This window comes from Nothoprocta perdicaria, unplaced genomic scaffold, assembly GCF_003342845.1.
Source record: "Nothoprocta perdicaria isolate Ctin4 unplaced genomic scaffold, notPer1 scaffold_46, whole genome shotgun sequence".
Classification (NCBI taxonomy): Eukaryota; Metazoa; Chordata; class Aves; order Tinamiformes; family Tinamidae; genus Nothoprocta; species Nothoprocta perdicaria.
Window position 1 is genome coordinate 1,298,486 of NW_020455710.1, and position 19,740 is coordinate 1,318,225.

At 43.0% G+C, this 19,740-nt stretch overlaps 1 protein-coding gene across 1 annotated transcript in view; it reads left to right on the plus strand.

Annotated features, from left to right (window-relative positions):
• Positions 1-7,934: 7,934 nt before the first annotated feature.
• CA10 (carbonic anhydrase 10) overlaps positions 7,935-19,740 on the plus strand; it is a 147,783-nt gene continuing 135,977 nt past the window's right edge. Inside the window, exons 1-2 of the mRNA XM_026046751.1 lie at positions 7,935-8,037; positions 8,400-8,863. Coding sequence (XP_025902536.1) covers positions 8,803-8,863 — 61 coding nt within the window. The 5' untranslated portion in view covers positions 7,935-8,037; positions 8,400-8,802. The remainder of the gene's footprint in view (positions 8,038-8,399; positions 8,864-19,740) is intronic.

Here is a 19,740-nt window from a genome sequence, read left to right on the forward strand (position 1 = left end):
ACAGGATCAGGGCCTAATAGGTCAAAATCTATTCTGCCTTACCTGTTGCTCCTAAGAGTGACATGTGTCTCACAAATTCAGTCAAGATTTCTATTGCATGCCAAGCTCGGCCAAGATGCCTTCAAACAAATGTTTAATTTTAATCATATGCACAAGTGCTTTGCTGAATCATGATCTATAGGAGGCCACAAGTTAGTATCAAAGATTTAAGGATAAAGTTTAGCATGCCAGGTATTACCACTTTCATTGTTTTAACAAGGATGAAAGATTTCATACTACTATTAGACATTATACTTTGTTTTTTTGTTTATTTTTTCCAAATACATTCCAAGCACTTTTTCCTCTGCACAGAGCAGAATGCAAATGCCAGGCTGTATTTGCAACTGAATAATATTAAAGGAAATTTTTGTTTTAGTGATGCTAGGGACAAAAAACAAATTGCGGGACACAATAGCTGGCTCATGAAGGAGTTAAAGTATTCATCAACAAGAGTGCTTGGAAACACAGGAAACTGTGATCCATCACTTAGCTGTAGGCTTATGTGACATTTACAACAAGCATGTATATTTTGAGACAGTTGACAATGACATCTTTATGTTTTTGTTATCAAAGCTTCCATCTTACAATCCCCTTTGGTCCTGAGTATTGTTAAAAATGTGCCAGGGTTATGGCTGTTCATACCTTTCCTCTTCTAAGTGGAACAATGATCAGAGAAGAGCAAAGTTTTATGATCCCTTCAAGGTATTTGAAAATGACACTAAATGACGTTTATAAAGATTTCTAAAAGTCAGAAGAGCTTTATTTTCTTTTTGAGGGCTTGTTCTCACCTTTGGAATTGTGTTAGGTGCCAATTCCTCCACTCTCTTCCCAGAAACACACAATACCTAAGTTTCACAGGCCCCATAATTCTCCTGATACCACTTGCACACCAAGCAGCATGGACTTTTCTGTGCGTTACAGCTATTCTCAGGACTCACACAGTACTCATCTTCAGAGCTTACTGCCAGCACTAGCTATTATATTTTTGCATCCTCATGAGGATTGGCCCCATTTTACAAAGGAAACCTATGAAACACAGAATTTAAAAAATCAAGGAATTAAACTCACGTAATTCTTCTCGGAACTCGGGAGATTTCAGTGAAGGAGGTAAGAAGGGGATATTTTCAACTGAGCTGTTGAGTGGGAAGCACAGGTGCAACCGAACACAAAAGGCTAGTTCATGCTGTGCCTGAGGAAGCACCACGCCGATCGCAGCAATTCGAGGCACAGACTACAAACCCTCCTTGTGCTCTCCGAGATGCCTCCCATAAAGAACTTGAGTGCAAGGTCCATTTTAAGCACATGAATGATTCCATTTGCTGAATGACTTTTGTGATGAAAGTTAACCAGCTGGCGAAAGGCTGAATTGGGGCTTGATTCCAAAGGAAATCTGTTAAAAATCAAAGGGTGAAACTTCCATTCACTTTAATGGGAACAAGCTCAGGACCATAATGGATGCTTTATGGACGTTCTCAGCATGTGAAAAGTAGCAGGAAACAACATATAATGAGAAGATTAGTGTATTAATCTCTGTTTTCAGAACACTCAGATTAACTGATTTCGTCTAAAAATACTACAGAAGCGGATACTTGCAGAACAAGGGTCTGTTTAAAGAAAACCTTGGTTAGGAAATCTGAAAAAATCTAGAGAGGTAAGAATGATGCTACCCACTAAATGTGTCTCTTCTTCCTTCTTAACTGCTATTAATAATTTCAGAAAAATATGGTAATGCATTCCCCCCCAAAAACATTCTGGTTCATACATTCCTACAGAAAAAGTGACTAGAAAGAGACAGCAATTTTAATACGATGGTGGAAAATCTTAGTACAATGGGAAGAGTCCCCCATGAGTGAGTACCTGTTGCATCCCAGTAGGAGAATGAGTTCCCATCCCAATCCATTCCAAGGGTAGCACTGCCTGAAAATAAAGAGGTAGCTGCCCTGGCTCTCACCCGCATAGATATTACCCATCTCTTAACGCAACTACCATTACTCTACTTGGCCTAAGAAATGATGTTAAATAGGCATCCAGCGACAACTGTCTGTCAAAATCTGTAATATTCAAACAGTAGGATCCATATCAGAATCATTTTCAAGATGTGTAGTTTGTTTTTTCTTTACGTTGACTAAGAATTCCCAATTAAAAAATAAAACGTATACTGCTTTTGATCTTTTAATTAATTCAAACTTGCAAGAGAAAAGGATGGAGGCAGGAGAACAGCAAGTGAGAATCTCTCTCCCACTCTATAGTTTAGACAGGTAGCTTTAGAAATGGTCAGCAGCATATGGTGACGTGCTGAGGAGCACAAGGGCAGTTTCTCATCCTCATTTGAGACAAAGCCACTTTGGATGCAGCAGGAAGAGTCTCGCATGACTTCTGTGGCAACGCACAAGTGGAAGGAGCACCCGGAGTCGCCCCAGCCGGGGCAGCCAGGCCAAGCGCGCAGCCGAAGGACCGGGGATGCAGAGGAGGCACCAGCGCAGTCTGACCAGCCCTGCTGGCTGCAGTGACCCTGCTGGGCCTTTGGCTCTATTTGCCAAAGAGCTGGCGCAAACAAATGTCCCCGGTCACCGCTTACCATGCCGGAACAACACCACAGACAGTTATTACAGCAACATTGGAAGTCCTGTTCCTTTATCTTTTTAATTATCGTTAAGAGGCGAGTTCAAGGATACACTCCCCAGCTATGAGAGAGCTGGATGCTGCAAGGACTGTGGTCCCTGCACCCCCACCTGGGTCAGCTCTGTCTGAAAGCCCAGCCTGGCCACCCTCCCCGGTGGCTGAAGCCCCCAGGGTTCCTGGGGAGCCTCCCCGAGGGACTGCAAGACAACAGTGTTGAAAACACCTCATGACTAACTTCTCACTTCCAGAAAAACTAAACGGTTGCCGTTTATATCCGTCTTTTTGAATTAAAAGGATGTTGTTTCACAAATACTTGATGTCTTAATGCTATTTGCTGGGGTTCAGACATGAAAAAGGCATTTGAACTAAAATCAGGCTGTATGATAATTAATAGACTGACTCACAGAAAAAAAAACCCCAACACATTATTGACTCAAACTATTGACTTAATAGTTAGCTGGCAGTCATTTTCCTGTTCCTTTGCTGGAGATGTTTTTAACTTTAAATACATTGCATCATTATCTTTAACAGTAAATGTAAATTCCATCTCAATTGTGCCAAATACTATCAATACAGGAACAGAATTACCTGAACATCCTTAGTACTGAGAGATTGGAAAACGCTGCACTTTTATGATGATGATGTGCTAAATATTTAATCAGTTTCCTTAGTGAGGTCAGCACTATTTATAGACACTAAAGATATTCTCAAAAAACATGAGAAAACATAGAAGTAACAATTTGTGAACCAGGCACACTAGAAATTAAATGGCAATGTTACTTCTCAGTAATTATAGTTATACTCTCAGCAACTTGTCCATCACTGGGGGCTTTCTAACAACAGAGCCCCTGAATCAAGACAGTTCCCCAGCCCATTTGCCATCGACAGGGGCCAGCGAAACACTCCCAATCAGACGGGTGTCTATGAGGAACCGAGGCAGAGCTGGGCAGGAACCACCCTGGGTGCCCAACTGTTGACAAGGCTGAACCCCGAGAACGGCTCCTTGAAGCCCCGTCCTCCCGGCCGCCCCAGAGCCCCAAGGCAGCAGGTGGGGCCCCCAGCACAACCGAGGGCCTTGGCCTGTTCTGACCTGTTTTCTTCTCGCTCTGGAGGTGGTGATGGTCGCTAGTGTCTTTCGCACTGGCAGTAAGAGATTATTTAACCTGTTTTTACTGAGTTACTTGCAAAATTGAGGGCTATTCTATAAATGTTAGAAAATGAGCTACTGGGAGCTTGCCAAAGCCACAGAGCTGGTATAATCAGTACTAGAAATTCTTTTCTAATCCCATACTTATTCCCTGAGATTAGAGTACTCCATACAGGCAATAAATAGTTACCAAAGACTTAAGTAGGCAGATTCTATCTAATTTTAAAAGAAATAGGCATGCATTTCTCAATCTTAGCTTTCAAATGCTAGTGTAGAATGCACAGGGGTTTTTTTCTGTAGCTTTTTTCAACTCATGATATTTTACTGCCTTGGTGGCCATTTACTTGGAACTTGCACTGTTCAAACACACAGTCTAAACACAGAAGTCCTTCTTGACTTCCACCAACAATTCAGTTAATAGAAATTGTAATAAAAAAAAACCCTCCTAGTGCAAGTTCAACCTTGAGCATAAGCAAGACTATAAACTTTGGACAAAAAGAGGCAGTGTCATATTCATTTACTCACAACCAGTTCAACGCTATTACCGTGACAGTTTATTTCAAGCAACCACTTTCATTTCACTAGTGATCAGGGTCCAGTTCTGGTGAAGTTCTCTAAACTGGCCACTAAGAGACTGGTGACTTGGATGAGCTTTAAATCCTCATTTGGACTTGAAGCCCCTTGAGGCTTCTTTAGCCTAAGCAAATTGCAGCGCTGGCCCTTAGATTTTAACCTTGATCCCAGCTCACACTTCCATCAGAGCCTCCTCCCAGGACCGTTTGGAGGCTCATCCACAACTTCTTCCATCATCCTGCTCTGGGACCAGTAACCTCCAGGCAGGTGACAGCAGCAGCAGTGGCCGGTGCAGCCCTGCCAGCTTCACTGCGAGACACAGGCCAGAGGCTCCGGCCAGTTTAAGCGACAGCTCTTTGCAGATCTCACTTGCTTGGCCAGAAAGGGCTGGGCAGCGCGTGGCCGGGCAGACGTCCCGACCTTCAGCAGGAGCCTTCAGCAGTGACACAGGGCTGCAGCCTCTGCATCAACACAGCACGAGCCTCATGCAAAGCCATTTTGCTCTCAAACTGCCCAGCTCAACACAATTTCTACAACGATCTTCTCTGATCCCAGCTCATTGGAGTAAAGCGAGTCAAAACACCAGTCTGCTGGCTCCTCTGAGGAGGTGCAAGCTTTTATTTCCTTTACTGATTTGGAATATGTTACTAGCTAAGTACTTTTTGAACTTCTTGGCATAGCTAAAACATCAAGTCTTTCTCTGAAGCTCTGGCCCCAAAAAATTAAGTGTTCAGCATGTAATTAATATGTTAGGTACCCTTAAGCTCTGGTGGAAATCCCAGCCACAGCTTCTAGATAGCAAAATCTTCACAATTAAAAAAACATGAATCTGCCTCGGAGACCTATATAAAAACACTTCATACTCATTTTTAACTCTAGGCACATGAGTAGTCCATTGACTTCAGTACAGCTCAAAGGTTGGCAAGATTAGCTTTGAGAAGTTTAGCCAACTGTGCAAATGTGAATCGAAGTCAAATAAATGCAGTAAATATCAAAACCCTTCATTTCAGTGAGTTACAGAAGGAGTTTTGAATGGAAGCTCATTCAATAAAAGACTGATGCTGCAGCCAGCATTTTCGTCTATTTTGAACTTAAAATTACACCAAAGCACACAAGAGAGTTATGTTCTGCTTTATGGCACTTTTTGCTTCCATCCCAAATATGCCATACTATATTAAACCTTTTCGCCAGGATCAAATACATTGTGTTAAATTCTGCAGTAAAAGCCTGATCCAAAACTCATCAAAGTCCTCAGAAATTTTCTCATTGATTGCACTGGGCTCTGGAATGGGTCCATACAGGCACCCATTCAACACAATTGAACTGAGCCTTCCAAGCCTTCCTGTGGACCCGTCGCGGCTACTGGCGCCCTAATGACTTCAAACCCAAACTTTAAGGTCACAGACGGTCAAGCGGCACCGCAGTAAGTACATGACAGCAGAAATAAGTCATTATTTATGTAGATTTCTTTTAAAAAGTCTATTTTCTGAGCTCCCCAGAGTATTTTTCCAGGTAAGAAAAAATTTCAACTTTCCTTTGATCCCTGATAAATTTGTCAGGCTCACTCACAAGCTACTTATCGCAGCATACAGGTTGCATGAGTAGAATAAACAGGCCACACCAAATCAATACAGAAATATTAATACATTTGGGATTTTTGGCTATCTGCTAGCAGCCAACATCAACCAATTCACCCTGGAATGGAACTTGTGTTTTCAGCTGGACCATGCGCATCCTATTTTCACAAATGAAAAGATGCTCTGTACTTCTACTGATTCAATCACTTTGAGGCTGAATAAGCAATCTTATTTAGCACAGTCTCAAGCGTGTTCCCACTGTTAAGACTCATACCAAGGTTCCATGGACATCAGTAGGAATTAAATATGAGCTTTTTAGTTCAGGTTTGACTTTCTTTCTTGCCACCAGTCTGATTCCTGGCTGGCTTAATAAACGATACAGAATTTCGACACAATTTTCAACATGTATTTCAGGAGAGACATTGGGAGAAAGTTAATTCTTTCCCATCTACTGCCTTATCCTGCCTGCTTCCTCCTTGCTTATGACATTTATTTCCCACAAATAATACCACAATTTCAAGCAGACTAGTTTAGTAACAAGGATGTCAGTGTAAATTATGAGCTTAAAGTGAAGGACTTTCATGGGTTTGTTGTGCTTTAGATTGGGATGTTGTTTGAAGAAATGAGTTGGGAAAGCCCCAAAGAGAATTCTCATGCAAGCCCATGGAAAATATTCAACTGCTTCAGTAAAGGGATTTAGGAAACATCACTGGGAACATTTACTGAGCATTCCCCTAACACTTAGGCATGTCTAGACCACAGATAGAAGATGGCACTCTTTCCTTTCACAATCCAAATGTAGGAATTATTGTTTTTTAAAAAGACATAAATATGAAAGTTGAATATGCAGTTTTTCATGACTCTGAAAACACAGAACATTGAACAAACAAGGTCTCAGGTTCAATAGTAATTATTTCTTCTGCTGATTTGAGACTTCATTTGATAACATGCTCCTAAAGGAAAGATTTGGAAGGGCTCCCTGCAGTCCTTATTTTATTAAGTTTTCATGAACCAGATGCAAATCATATTTCAGCTTCATTAAGAATCCTACCAGTTTGGTGCTTCTGGACCAAACTCATTCTGTGCCCAGAGACCTATCTACGTATGGGCAAACCAGATTCTGCACCCATAGCTGCCTCAGCTCCCCAAATCTCACACATCTTCATTTTGCCAAAAAGGGGGCAATTCTCAAATGCTCAATTTGCTGCTCTTGCTGGGCAACCAGTGGCAAGCGGGGTGTTAAAATCCTGACTCTCTATATAAACTATCACAAGGGATGGAGCAAACATCAGCAGAGACTGCTGCAGGGCAAGGAGCACTTATTCCACCCAGAGCACCAGCAAGATGAACGCCAGAGCTCACACTGAGTACTGAGTGCCTGCAGTCCAGGCTCTCCTTTCAAAGCCTGATGATTTTGTCCCATCCAGTGGCTTTAAAGCACTCAAGAAATGTTCTCTACTGCAATTAACTCCTGGCAGGCTGACCCGGAATCCCAGCCCTACACACTCCTCGGAGCCTACACACAGCCTAGCGCGGGCTTTGCTCTCCTGCAGATGCTCTCTCTCATCCGCGCCGCGCATCCTCCCGGCGCCAGCACCGCGCACGGGTGCGTTTCACCCGCACGCCCCGGGGGACCCTGCCCCGCCAGCCCCTCCGCTCCGCTCCGCTCGCCGGGCCGCTCCTCCCTGCAGCCCCGGCCGCCCCCGCAGCCTCCCCCGAGGCAGCCCCACGGGAGAGGCCCCGCGGCAGCTCCCGGAGGCGCCTCCCGCGCCCCGGGCCCGAGCGGGCCGCAGGCGCCGCCTCCGCCCGCCCCCCCCCGCCGTGCCCGGCGCTGCCGCCCGCTCGCGGCACCCGCTGCTGCTCCGGGGCCTCCGCGGGGGATGGCGGAATAGGCGCAGCCGCGGGAGGGGGCTGGGGGGGGGGTTGCGCGGCGGCGATGAGACCCCCGTACACTTAGCGGGGCGGCGGCGCCGAGTGGAGCTTGGCCTCGACTGCTTTGCGGGACCGCAGCCCGGGGAGAGGGAGAAAATAAAAACATCTATTACACAAACAGAGCCCCCTACCCCGGAGGCCTCTGCGGTAAGTAGGAGGCTGCCCCGCGGCGGGGGTTTCGGGCGCGCGCTGCAGCCGGGCGGGCGGGCAGCGAAGGCGCCGCCACCTCCGCCTGCCTCGCGCCGCCGCCGAGCCCCGTTTTTCCGCCGCAGAAACAAGTTTCCGAGGCGAGCGCGCACCGGCCCCTCAGCAGAGCCCCGCAAACTCGCGGCTTCTGCAAGCCGCCTGACTCCGGGGTCCCCGCGCGCAGCCGCGCAGCGCTGCGCGGGGCAAGGACGACCCCTGCAGTCGCGCGGCGGTACCCGGCGCCGCTCGGCGGGGGCTGCGCGGCTGCGGGGCGAGCTGCGCGCCCGGGCAGCGGCTCTAACCTCTTTCCGCTCGTTTCGCAGCAGCAGGAGAGGAGCCCCCTGCCGCCCCCCCGGGCCTGCTGCGCGCCCCGCTGAGACGGGCTGAGTGCGGCGGTAACTTGCACCCGGCCGCGCTGGAATAGAGACTCTCCAGACCGGATCGGTTGGGGCTTGCTGTCTATGTCTTGTTGGGAAATCTGGTGGATTTTTTTCTCACTGGTGGAGGAAGAGCCCGGTTGGCTTCTTGGTCCTTCTCGGAGGGCGAAGGAAGGGAAGGGATCTCGCTTGAGCCGTGCGGAGAAAGAGCTTGGACATGTGTTGTCAGCACCTCTGGGGAATACAGTCTGCAACTCCGAAAGGAAATTTGCTGGGATCGTTCAAACTGCAGTATTGATCTTTGTTATTTTTTTTCGCCGAGGGATGCACTTGGCATGAGAATCGGAGGATGGAAATTGTTTGGGAGGTGCTTTTCCTTCTGCAAGCGAATTTCATCGTCTGCATTTCAGGTACGCAGCTAGCGCAGAGCGGGCAGGTGGCGGGAGAAGGACCGAACTGGAGTCCCGGGCTGCCCTTAGCAGAGGAGCAAGGGGCACGGGTAAACCCGAATCAAAACAGCATTTCAAAACCGTACGCATAGCGATACCATGAGCGCATCGTGACCGAATGTAAGAGCCATCAATTCCCCTTCCCAGCCCACTTTTATTCTAGTACCTGTTTGGCAATTATGATACACTGGCTGCAACACATAACTGCTGGGCACTGATTAAGCAGATGCTTACAATTCCTAATGTGCTGTGATTGTGATAATGAATCCCAGCATTGCAGTAATCCTGGTGTTTTGTGGCTGCTAAAGTTCTTAAACTCAGTTGATCTGTGGGTCTTAAAAGGGTTGCGGTTCCCTAGCTGAGCTGTCAGGTTGTGGTGCCACATTTCAGGAACTGCAAAGAGAGGAATGACAGAATCCTCTAAAGACCATGCCTCTGCTTTGAAAAGGAGATTTACGGGCGCTGTGCTCTGAAAATGAATTAAAAAAAAAAAAAAAGAAAGCCCCGTGCAAAGAACTGCACAGTGGCTGGGATCCCGGCTTCAGGCTTTTCGGTTTAAGGCTGCAAAGCTCTCGCTCTGCCTTCCAGAACGCAGAAGTCAGGTAATTTCAGTTGTCACCGGAGCTTGTCCAATTAATGAATGGGCATGGCTGGGTGTCTAGCGTAAAGGATTGGAACGATTTATTCTTGGGGAAAACACTCCTTTCTGCTGCACAAGCCCTGGCTGCCTTGTTAATTTGTCATGTCAGTCATGCTGCAATAATTACGTGGCAGGAGCAGTCGCGGGGAGGTGGCGAGTTCTCTAGTTTGGGACACTTCAGGAAGCCCCGCGGGGATCCAGGCTACCTGCACCTCCTGCTGCTCCACTTCTCTGCAGGCTGCCCCTGCCCTCGCGCGGCGTTGCGTAAGTCTGGAAATGGGAACGTGAGCTGCGCCTGGCGTGGCTCTGCGGCGGCCGCGGGATCCTGCAGCCTCCTCGGCGGTGATGCGCTTCGGGAGAGCTCCCTTGGGCTCCTGCAAGCTCCTGAGCTCCCTTGGGCCCCTGCAAGCTCCCGAGCTCCTTGTCACCGTGCTGAGTTCAGCCTGGGCCAGCCCCTCGGCGCCCAGGAGCAGCACCTGCAGCCCCCCTGCTTTCTGCAGCACTTCCTTGCTGGTCCAGCCTTACCACCTTTGCGCTGGTACTGGGGGTGGCAGCATCTGCAGTGACCTGCTCCTGCCCTCAAACTTTTCATATTCCTGAGCTCACAGTGTGTGTGCCAGCCCCAGAATATGTCAGCCCTTCTCTCACCCCATCAAGTGGCACCATCTGCCAGCAGGCACCAGGCTGATACTGGCAACACCCCAAGCTGACCTTCCACTTGTGCCCACTGGTACCACCAGAATAATTCATTTTCTTTACAACAAAACTTGCTGCCTCTTGTCATTTAAATCTCACACTTCTCTGTTTAGCTCAGTGTGACATGCCACCTGTCCAGCTCTCTTCAAATTAAGCACTTCTCTAAGTACCTCAGTGAAAAGGGAAAAATGAAGCCCATCGTTTTCTTGCCTATTCTGCCTGTAATATCTTGAGACAGAGAGAATCTGTCGCATTCTGTGCAGGTCCTTATGTCATGCATTTAGCTGCCAGGGTTTCCTTATCTTTCCCCCTTCTTTCCTCTTCAGAAACTGGAACTCAAGCGTCTGAAAATGATAGAGGGATCAGTCCTGCAGGGGCACTCTTGGCTCTCCATCTCCCTCTAGCACTAGGAACAGCCTGATATCAATCTCCGTTCCTTTTTTTTTTTTTTTTTTTTTTTTAAAATGAAGTGAATAGCGGGATGCTTTTGTTGCATGGTTAAAGCGGTGGTTTCAAAAAACATGTTTTAACCACACAGAGGATGTGGTTTCCTTCCTTCCTTCTAGGGCTTTTTATTTTTTCAGGAATTGTTAGTCATATCGGTAAAAGGGATTTAGATCTGTAGAGATCTGACTGGCATTAATGCTTTGTGTCTTTTTTTCTGTCATCCTTTTTTTACACTGTATTTGCAGCATATTATCTAGCTGTGATGTGTGGATAACAGCTGAAGTATGAGAAGGTGCAATCAAGCCTGTTAAGTTGGCCTCAATTTAACAGTGGATTCCAGAAACCACGTATTTTTTGCACTTTGGCACTGGTCATTCATTCAACATGTTACTTTAAAAAAGACAGTAATTGAGGCATGTTAGTGTAGATTACAGAAAAAGTGAATTAGGGAATGATGTCATTATTTTTCTTCTTTTTTTTTTTTTTCCTACTTTTCTGGTAACTCAGTTGTTTCAGCAATGAAGATACCAGACTCTGCTTTTCCGTGCACGGATCTTTCCTGAACATTAGCAGAGACTTGATTCAGTGGCATTTCAATCTGTGCTGCTCTTCCTACTAATTTCAGTGGAGATTGGATTAGGGCCTTCTTAGAGCTGCTGCTCAGAGGATGATGTCAGTCACTGAAGGGACTGTTAACTAGATGCTTATGACTAGATCATCACTATTAGCAAACTTATTTACTAAAGATTTCAATGTTACGTTACACTGTCCTTTGTTATGCATCTACATATGTTTAAATATAGATTGCACTGAATATAGATCTTCACTGGCTTACGCTACATTTTTTACTTAAATAGAATAATGAAGTTATAACATAAAATTAGCTTTTTTGTATATTTTACATGCATTAACTTTTGGGACACATAATGTTAATTTTAATAGCATCTTAAGAGCACTTAGTATGAAAATAATTTCATCTATGAGAAGAAGCATATTTTAATAAGTTATTTCATACCTCACATTTTTCATTGGTCTACCTTTGTATATTTTAAATTGTTTGGTTTGGAATATTTTGGATTGTTTGGTTTGGTTTCGGAATTATTCACCCATGTGTTTGGAAAATAATTTTAGTTTTCTCTGCATGAACTTTGTAAACTGAGTATTTCTGTCTTCTTGGCATACTCAATGAAGGCTTTTGCTACTTGAAATATTTTCTCTGAAAGCAAAATCTAGCTTCCTTGTAAAAATATAGACGAGAAATAAGAACAGACTGAAGGACCAAGATAACCATTTCTGCTCTTCAGAAAGAAATGAAAGACCTCTTTTTTTCCCATTAAGTCATGGAGTATACTGAGTTATAGTCTTGGAGGAAAAATCATCATGATTTATATTATGATTTCAGAGATTTTGTTTCTTTTAATGATACTGCAGCACACAAGGAGCACAAAGTAGTGCAAGTGAAGATGTCCTATAAAGTTCCTAGAGCAAGATCCCTCTTTGGTGATGAATATAATCATTACAAAGGGGCTTATTGTGTTGTATAGAAAGAGGATTAGTATGATGTCCAACCTTTCCTTTCTGGGTAAGAACACCACCAAACATTAATTAGCATCAGTGTTCTCAGCTGTAGATGAGATGTGGTTGGTCCCATAATGGATACTATGTTTGCTTGCAGAGATCTTTGTAAATCTGTGTTATTCTTTTTGTGATTTTAGAAATTAGCAACCAATTTCAAGAAAAAAAATCTTTTCAAAACTTTTCCAGGTGCTTCATTTAAATAAGGAAATGCTACTGTTCTATATACTCATAGATTAAGAAAGTTTCTACATGCACTTTCTGTTAATCCATCGACAAAATGATTCGTAGAAGCTATGTGTTCAATTCTTATGGCTTCCAATGAATTGATATATTGCCTTTTACTGTTTTGGCATATGGGAACTAATGAGGATGAGATTTATGAGTCCTACAGAACTCGCAGTATTTGAGAGCATGATTATCCTTTGCCATTGCCCTCAAGTCATATAGGGCTATACCCTGTTTATGATGTAACTTCTTTAGCCTATTTGGCTGCACACAGACCATGTAGATCATGTATTGTGAACAACAGAGAGTGAGCTGGTATCAAGAAACTTTTGTGTATCAAGGAATTTCTGGGGACATGTGATGTAGCATCTCCTGGCACAGAGGACTAGCGTGGGGTGTGGAACACGGCTGTGTTTCATCTTCTGTCTTGCTGCTTCTGCAGTCTCTGAGCTCTCATTACCTGGCATAACACAGAGATGTCCTGTAGGAACTCTAAATTATGCTGAAGCTTGATTTAGCTGTTGAATGATGATCTATAGGGTTTGATGACTCTTCTTCTCAACTATTAATACAATTTAAGATAATTCAAACTAGCGTATGAAGTGATGTAGAAAAGAACAATATGAAAGATCTAACGTCCATTAGAAACTATCACTGAATGGTTCATTGTATTTTTGGACAAAAATGTTGAAATCAATTAATCATTCTCAAATAATGTCAGAGAAATGGCTTTCTCTGGCAATTTTGTTAAGTAGGGAATGTAATATCCTAGGGGAAAGAATTATTCATAGCACATCTGAGAGGAAAGTAGTCACTAGGATCATAGGAATGTAAAACATGTAGCCCAATGCACTTGGTGACTAAGAGCTTCTGGCAGCCAGTCCGTTCTATGTTCTTTTTCTCTCGGTCACATCCCTCCAGCTTCATGTGTGGGGGCAAACCTTCATGCCTGTACGGAGTTTGTTGATGTTACTGAAAATCCACACGGACTCAAATCCTCCTGCTCACAGTCAAACACAGGATGGAGGCCATATGTTGGAGCTAAAGACTCTCAGTTTCTTAGCACTTGAAAGCTTTCTCACTTGAGAGATGTTGCTGCCTTTTCAGAAGGCGTGAAGATGTTTCTGCTCTAAAATTTTATGGAAATAGTCTCATACTCTCCTATAAATGTCTACTTTACTCTTTTTTGTGTGTCCTGTATTTTTCATCATTCTATTTTTATTGTTAGTTTTATAGCTACAGCGTGACCAGATAGGCACTAAACTCAAAAAAAAAAAAAAAAAAAAACCATTTTTAGCTTACATAAAGGCAGTAGAAGGTAGTGTTTACGAACAGTTTCACACATTATGCTGAATTATATTCCATCCAATAAACCTAGAGAAATAAACTCATAATTATTGCTATTGTTTTGCAAATCTCAATGATTAAGATAGCCAATTTTCAAAGAGAGTTCTTTGCCTTGTTGCTTTGCCTCATTGTTAATATAATTGAACTAGATACCAAACCTCTAAAATGGAATTATTTTAAAAAGGACTAAAACTCCAACCAACCATTCCAATTTAAAGGATTCTTGAAGTCTTTCAAGAGAGATACAACTGATGTTACAGGCAAGATTTGCCCTTCAAATTCTCGGAAGAGTTTCTGTTTAAAACCGACAGCAGCTAGGTTTTAAATTCGGCATGGACTGAAATGACTAACCCTTTGAATTATGAATATATTCCTTGCATACAAATGAATGAGTAACGCTTGCTTATCATAAAAGACTGCTTTGCTTATCTGTTGCTATTGATCAAAGTATTGCTATCTTACTTGGCTGAAAGTTGTAATTTAGTTGAAGAGAGAGCTTTTATTTTCACCATTGCTGATTGTTTATGCCTAAACTTACATGTCAAAGACTGAACTGGATGATTCACCCATCTGTGGTTTAAATGGAAAGTACAAAGTGTTTTTATGAAAGGAAAGCAGTGAACAGACACTACACACACACACACACACACACACACACACACACACACACACACACACACACACACACACACACAGTGAGAGAGTATTTTTCAGTTTGACAAGATAAACTGATTAAATTCCCTTTGGTTTTCCCAGAAAAGGCCTGCTTTGCATACTGTTTTGTAACCAGAGTTGTACTTCCCTTTGTTTTCTAATAATTGCGAATGGTTCTAACACGTGGTGATGTACAGGCTGAATACTCTCTTTTGAAACTGAGCTGTTAGATGAAAAACTATATAAAACTGCTTTATCATAGTCTTACCAGCTGCTCCTGCAGCAGACAAAAATAGGTGACGGTTAAGAGTAAGTGTTGAATATACTGTGATAAGTGTTATTTTGCTCTTATTTCTTATCCTAACATCCATACATCGTATTGGGAAGATTAGAGAATTGGGGCTAGATTTTTAAATGACTTGTTCAGAGTCAACATTATATCTATATTCCCATTGTAGAGTCATCAGAAAGTACAAAAGTGCCTATCAGTGCAGTTGCGAATTTCAGTTAGCAAACAAAATTCCAATGGGATAGATAAATTGAAACAACAATGATAAATAATAAGAAATAAATTCTGGAAAAGGATAATATCCTGGCATTCAGGATAATGTACAGTCCTTACTACTTAAAGGTGAATTTAAAGAAGGGACTATTTTATTAATTAATGGTTAGACCAGCTATAAAAACCCATCAAGTGTCTTCCAGTGGAACTTCCTAAGGATATAATAGCAAGCCATTACTGTAAAAATAGAGAACATTTTACACCTAGGTTCTGCCTAGGCTAGCAGCCTCTCTACTGATGTAGCCCAGTAATGACTGGACAGCTCACAGACTGTAAACTTCTTACTTATCGGTAAAGGAAACTTCTCCACGCAGTGCTCAGAGCTTGACATTTGGGATAGGAAGGCATAAGGAAACATGTATTCCCCCCCCCTTTAAAAGACCTTAGAAGTCTGAGAATGTTATAAATGGCTTTATAGTGGTTATGGGATTGGGGCCTTGTGAATTTTAAAAACTTAAAGCCTGACAGTGAGAAAGGCTTTAGATGGCTTTGCATTATGCTATTATACTTTAATCAAAAAGGAAAAAAAAATGATGCTTTTCCTTGGTAGAACTCAAAACCAGTACTTGAAGACAGTAATGTTGGTCACACCTACGGATGGAGAAACTGAGGTAAAACTGTAAAACTGAGGTAAACAAAAAGCCACAGGTCACCCACCAGTAATCTAAGTATTTAACTACAGTCCATTTTCAGCCTTAGTGCTCCATTACAACACTAGGATTACCCTGAACACTTAGGATCATAGCAAGACACCAAAACACCTCATGGAAGGAGGCCTCAACCACTGCCGCAGCCAGGCCTGGAGGGGGTGAACCCAGAGCCTCTTCAGCCTCATCTCCATCCCCAGCCTCCTCTGCCCATGTCTGCTTCACACCTACCCTCATGCATCTGCTTCCAAAGGGTTAGAGAGTTTAAAGAAGTGCTGTGAGGAGCCATGTGGGAGCTGCCTCCCGCCCACCCCTGCCAATGGGGCCGTGCATCTCCTTACCTCATCTTTCCAACCGGACTTCCCGATTAGCCGGAGGGCGGCTGACCCGAAGGGTTTTTCCTGGACCCACTCTGCTGCTCCGGCGGCGGGAGCGTTGCAGCCACGGGGAGGTGGCTGCCGCATCAGCAAATGGCGCCCACCAGCGAGGCCAGGTGTCCTGCTGACTTGTCACTGTGGATTGGCGAGGCCATGGACAGGGAATCTTCGAGGAATCCAGGGGAAGCTGAGACAGAAAATAAAGTGATTTTGAACTTCTAAGAGCAAAAAGCCCAGCAGGGCAGCAAGATCATGGTCATCCCTGCTCTCTCCCCTCTGGAACGTGGCCGTTACCTCAGCGTCAGCAGCTGAGCTGCCAGGGCAACTTCTGCTGGGGTGCGTAATCCCAGAACTGGGAGTATTATGGTTCCCACAGAAACTGGATCCCTCCTCTCTCTTCCTGACTGTTATACATTTTGGGGCTTTTTTTTCTCTTCATAGTAACAGCAGTGATCTTATTCTGGGATGTTACTGTGGTATATTGAAGAACTGCATCAAGTACCATTTAACTTGTTGTTCTGTGTGACAGTCATGACTCAATGTGTTGGTGTATTGAAAATGCAATGTTCCTCCACATACATATGCTATTTATTTAAATTCTACTTAAATTATTAACATAAATTCAATTGATTTCTCTACATGACTGTGAATAAAAGACGATTCCTCTGAGCTTGGTGCCTAAGCGCATGCCTAGTGTTTTATGTCCACCTGACTTCGCCCTTTTAATATACATATATTTTTAGCATTCGTGCTTCATAAGCAGGATCTTACTGTTTTAGTATGTTTTTGTCCCTGCTGGAAAAGAAAGTAATATGCAGCCTCTACAGCCTCCTGCAGGTTGCCCAGATGATCCTGAAGGTACTATGTGGCAGATAGAAATTGCAAGCGGGATATAAAGTTGTCTGCTGATGCATAATTTCTGCCTTCGCTTCCCTCCCAGCACACTCCCCGAGTTGCCAACAATTCATCTTTGCCAGTCTGTAATTGTGCCTTTGCCCTAGAGTCACAGGTATTTACCTCACAGTGGAATAGGATGCAAAATAGAGTAATAAATAACATGATTTATTTTTAATAGGTAGCATAAGTATGTTTTCTTACTGGTGAGCTAAAGCCATAGCCATCATCTTTAGATTTTATTATGATACATCAGTACACAGATTCAGCAAAATGCAAAACTTAAAAGTTGTGCTTAAGTGTTTGCTGTCTCTTAGTATGTAATCATATAAAACAATACAGATATGTATGTATTAGACTGTATAGATGTGTATAGATTAAGGGTGTGCTTCAGTGCTATGCTGAAGCAGGGACTAACACTAATATAATAGATGAATAATGCAAAATCTTTGAAAGTGGCCAGCTGAGAGGAGTGGAAATTTTTATAAGCCATGATTAAATTATGCAATTGCAGAGAAACTAGTTGCAATCTAGGTAAAATCACATGATTTCTCTTTGTAGTAAAGCAACAGTACAGACTATTCCAGTAGGACTAACAGAGCAATGAGGAGGGTAAACAGAGCAATGAGGGAAAAAACCTTTTGGAAAGGTCTCCCTTTCAATAGCTGCTTAACTAAAGTCCAGGTAATTACTTGGGATGACCAAAACATGAAGGATGTCTTATTCATATAGTATCATCACATCATCATCTAATGAATAACTTCATGTCTTCTCTTTCCACCCCATGATAGTATGGGTGGACTTTGCACAGCTGAATTCATTCATTTCTTTCCTCTGGTCACATAAAAATTGATTCCAGTCATTAAATACCCAGAACTTAATATCTTTACAATGGAGTGTTCTTATATATAAAAAAGGCTGAAGAAATTAAGATTTTTTCCCTTCTTCATCATAATTAAAGGAGCATAAAACTGCACATAACATCTTACTACTGCATTAAAAAAAAATACTCAAAGTGTTTTCAGTATAACTTTCACTCATATTATATAAATTGTACAGAAATAATTTTCTGGCATTTGCTTGGAATGACATTCATCAATTCCTACACAGCTATTTAAGATCTCCTGTAGACAAAAAAAGGTATTTATTTTACATACATGCATTTGGGATATATTGCCAGGGCAAAAATTAAGCTTTGTTGACTGAAATAAAGTGCCTAATAAAACTTCAAAGCAGTTCTTAGTTCATATGACATAAGTTAAAACTGTGTAGTGGAATTAGTCTGCCAAGAAATGTTGGTGCTGAGTTTAGCTAAGTATTAAGCAGAGGTCTGTGCTTAAAAAGCATCGTGTGACCTCCACTGCTGGGATTCAGGTATGTGAGAGAACCCTGCTTAGAAGCTTTACTAGTCATGTGGGTGGAGTGATTTTCAATCACTTTGGTCATTGCTGGATTAAAATTGAGGCTGCAGAGATTAATGGTCTGTTGTTACTAATCCACTAAACCCCTGTTCCTAGATCTTTTAAACTGACTGAACCTATAGATTGATAAGTTACAGAAAGAGATGGATTTGTAATGTTTTTAACTATCTTTCTTGATGCTCAGTGTTAGTGCTCTCCCGTTATTTATAGCTCTTTGTGACAGTGGTTTCTGTGCTCTTCTTGAATGGAAATGAGTTTCATTTTCATTCTTTTTCTATTTATATTATTCTATAGTCACAGGAAAAGGGTGTATCTTTTTTTAAAAAAATGTGAATGGAGAAGACTTTGCTACGTTCAGAGAAACGCTGGCGCTACTACAGGCTTAGATAAAAACAAGATTTCTTAATTCCTATTTACTTCGTACAAAGATGTGTTTTGAAGGAGCACAGATTGATAGAATTTGAAGGGATTCAACAGATAAGAGCTTCACCTGAAACTGAACTCTCATCATACAAAGTAGATACATGAAATAATTTCAGTATGAAATAGATGGACGCAGCTTTGCAAATAGGCACATGACAGACTGACAAACACGGGCAGTGAAATGCTAAGTGTTTAAGAGCTTTAGTTGGGGAGTTTCAGGTACTGTTTTTTTTTTATTGAAATATCTAAATTCCACCTGAATCCTAATTACTTTATAGATCTGGATTTAAATTACTGGTCCAAAGTAGGACTTCAACCACTGAACAGTCCTTCCTCCCTAAGCTTGTGCACACTTCAGACAAACAAGGCATGTGCTGAGTGGTCTCTACACCCAGCAGTTCCTCTGGCTCTGCTGTGTGTTTAGGACTATCTACCGAGTGGCTTTGTGGGGCTAAGCTGAACTGCTGTAGTTAGTAGCTGCAGCTGTACGCTGATGTCAGCCTCAGCTTCTCGCACTTCAGGGACCAGGGCCTTGACTGTCTCCTGCCTACTATCCAAAGAGGTTATTTGCATCCACACTGAGTGGGAAACACTACTCGGTCAGGGTGATAGCAGTTCTCATCCACTCATCATATGAGTAAAACAAAAAGAGGCCACATCCTGTATTTAAGCAAATCAGCGTAACTCAGAAGATCTCATTCCTAACGGCAGGGAGCTATCTGTAAGCATGTGCACTGCAAGATCAGGTCCTGGACCTGTCACTTTGGTGAGCTTGGCTTTTATCAGAAGCAATATGCCCACTGGCTGTGTTAGCCCAAATGTTTATACCACTGTTCTAATCCTGATTTAAAACTTAGTTAAATGTTTTAACACTTGCCAAATAAACATGTAGTCTGCTCATTTTTTAAAATTCGTTTTTACATCTAT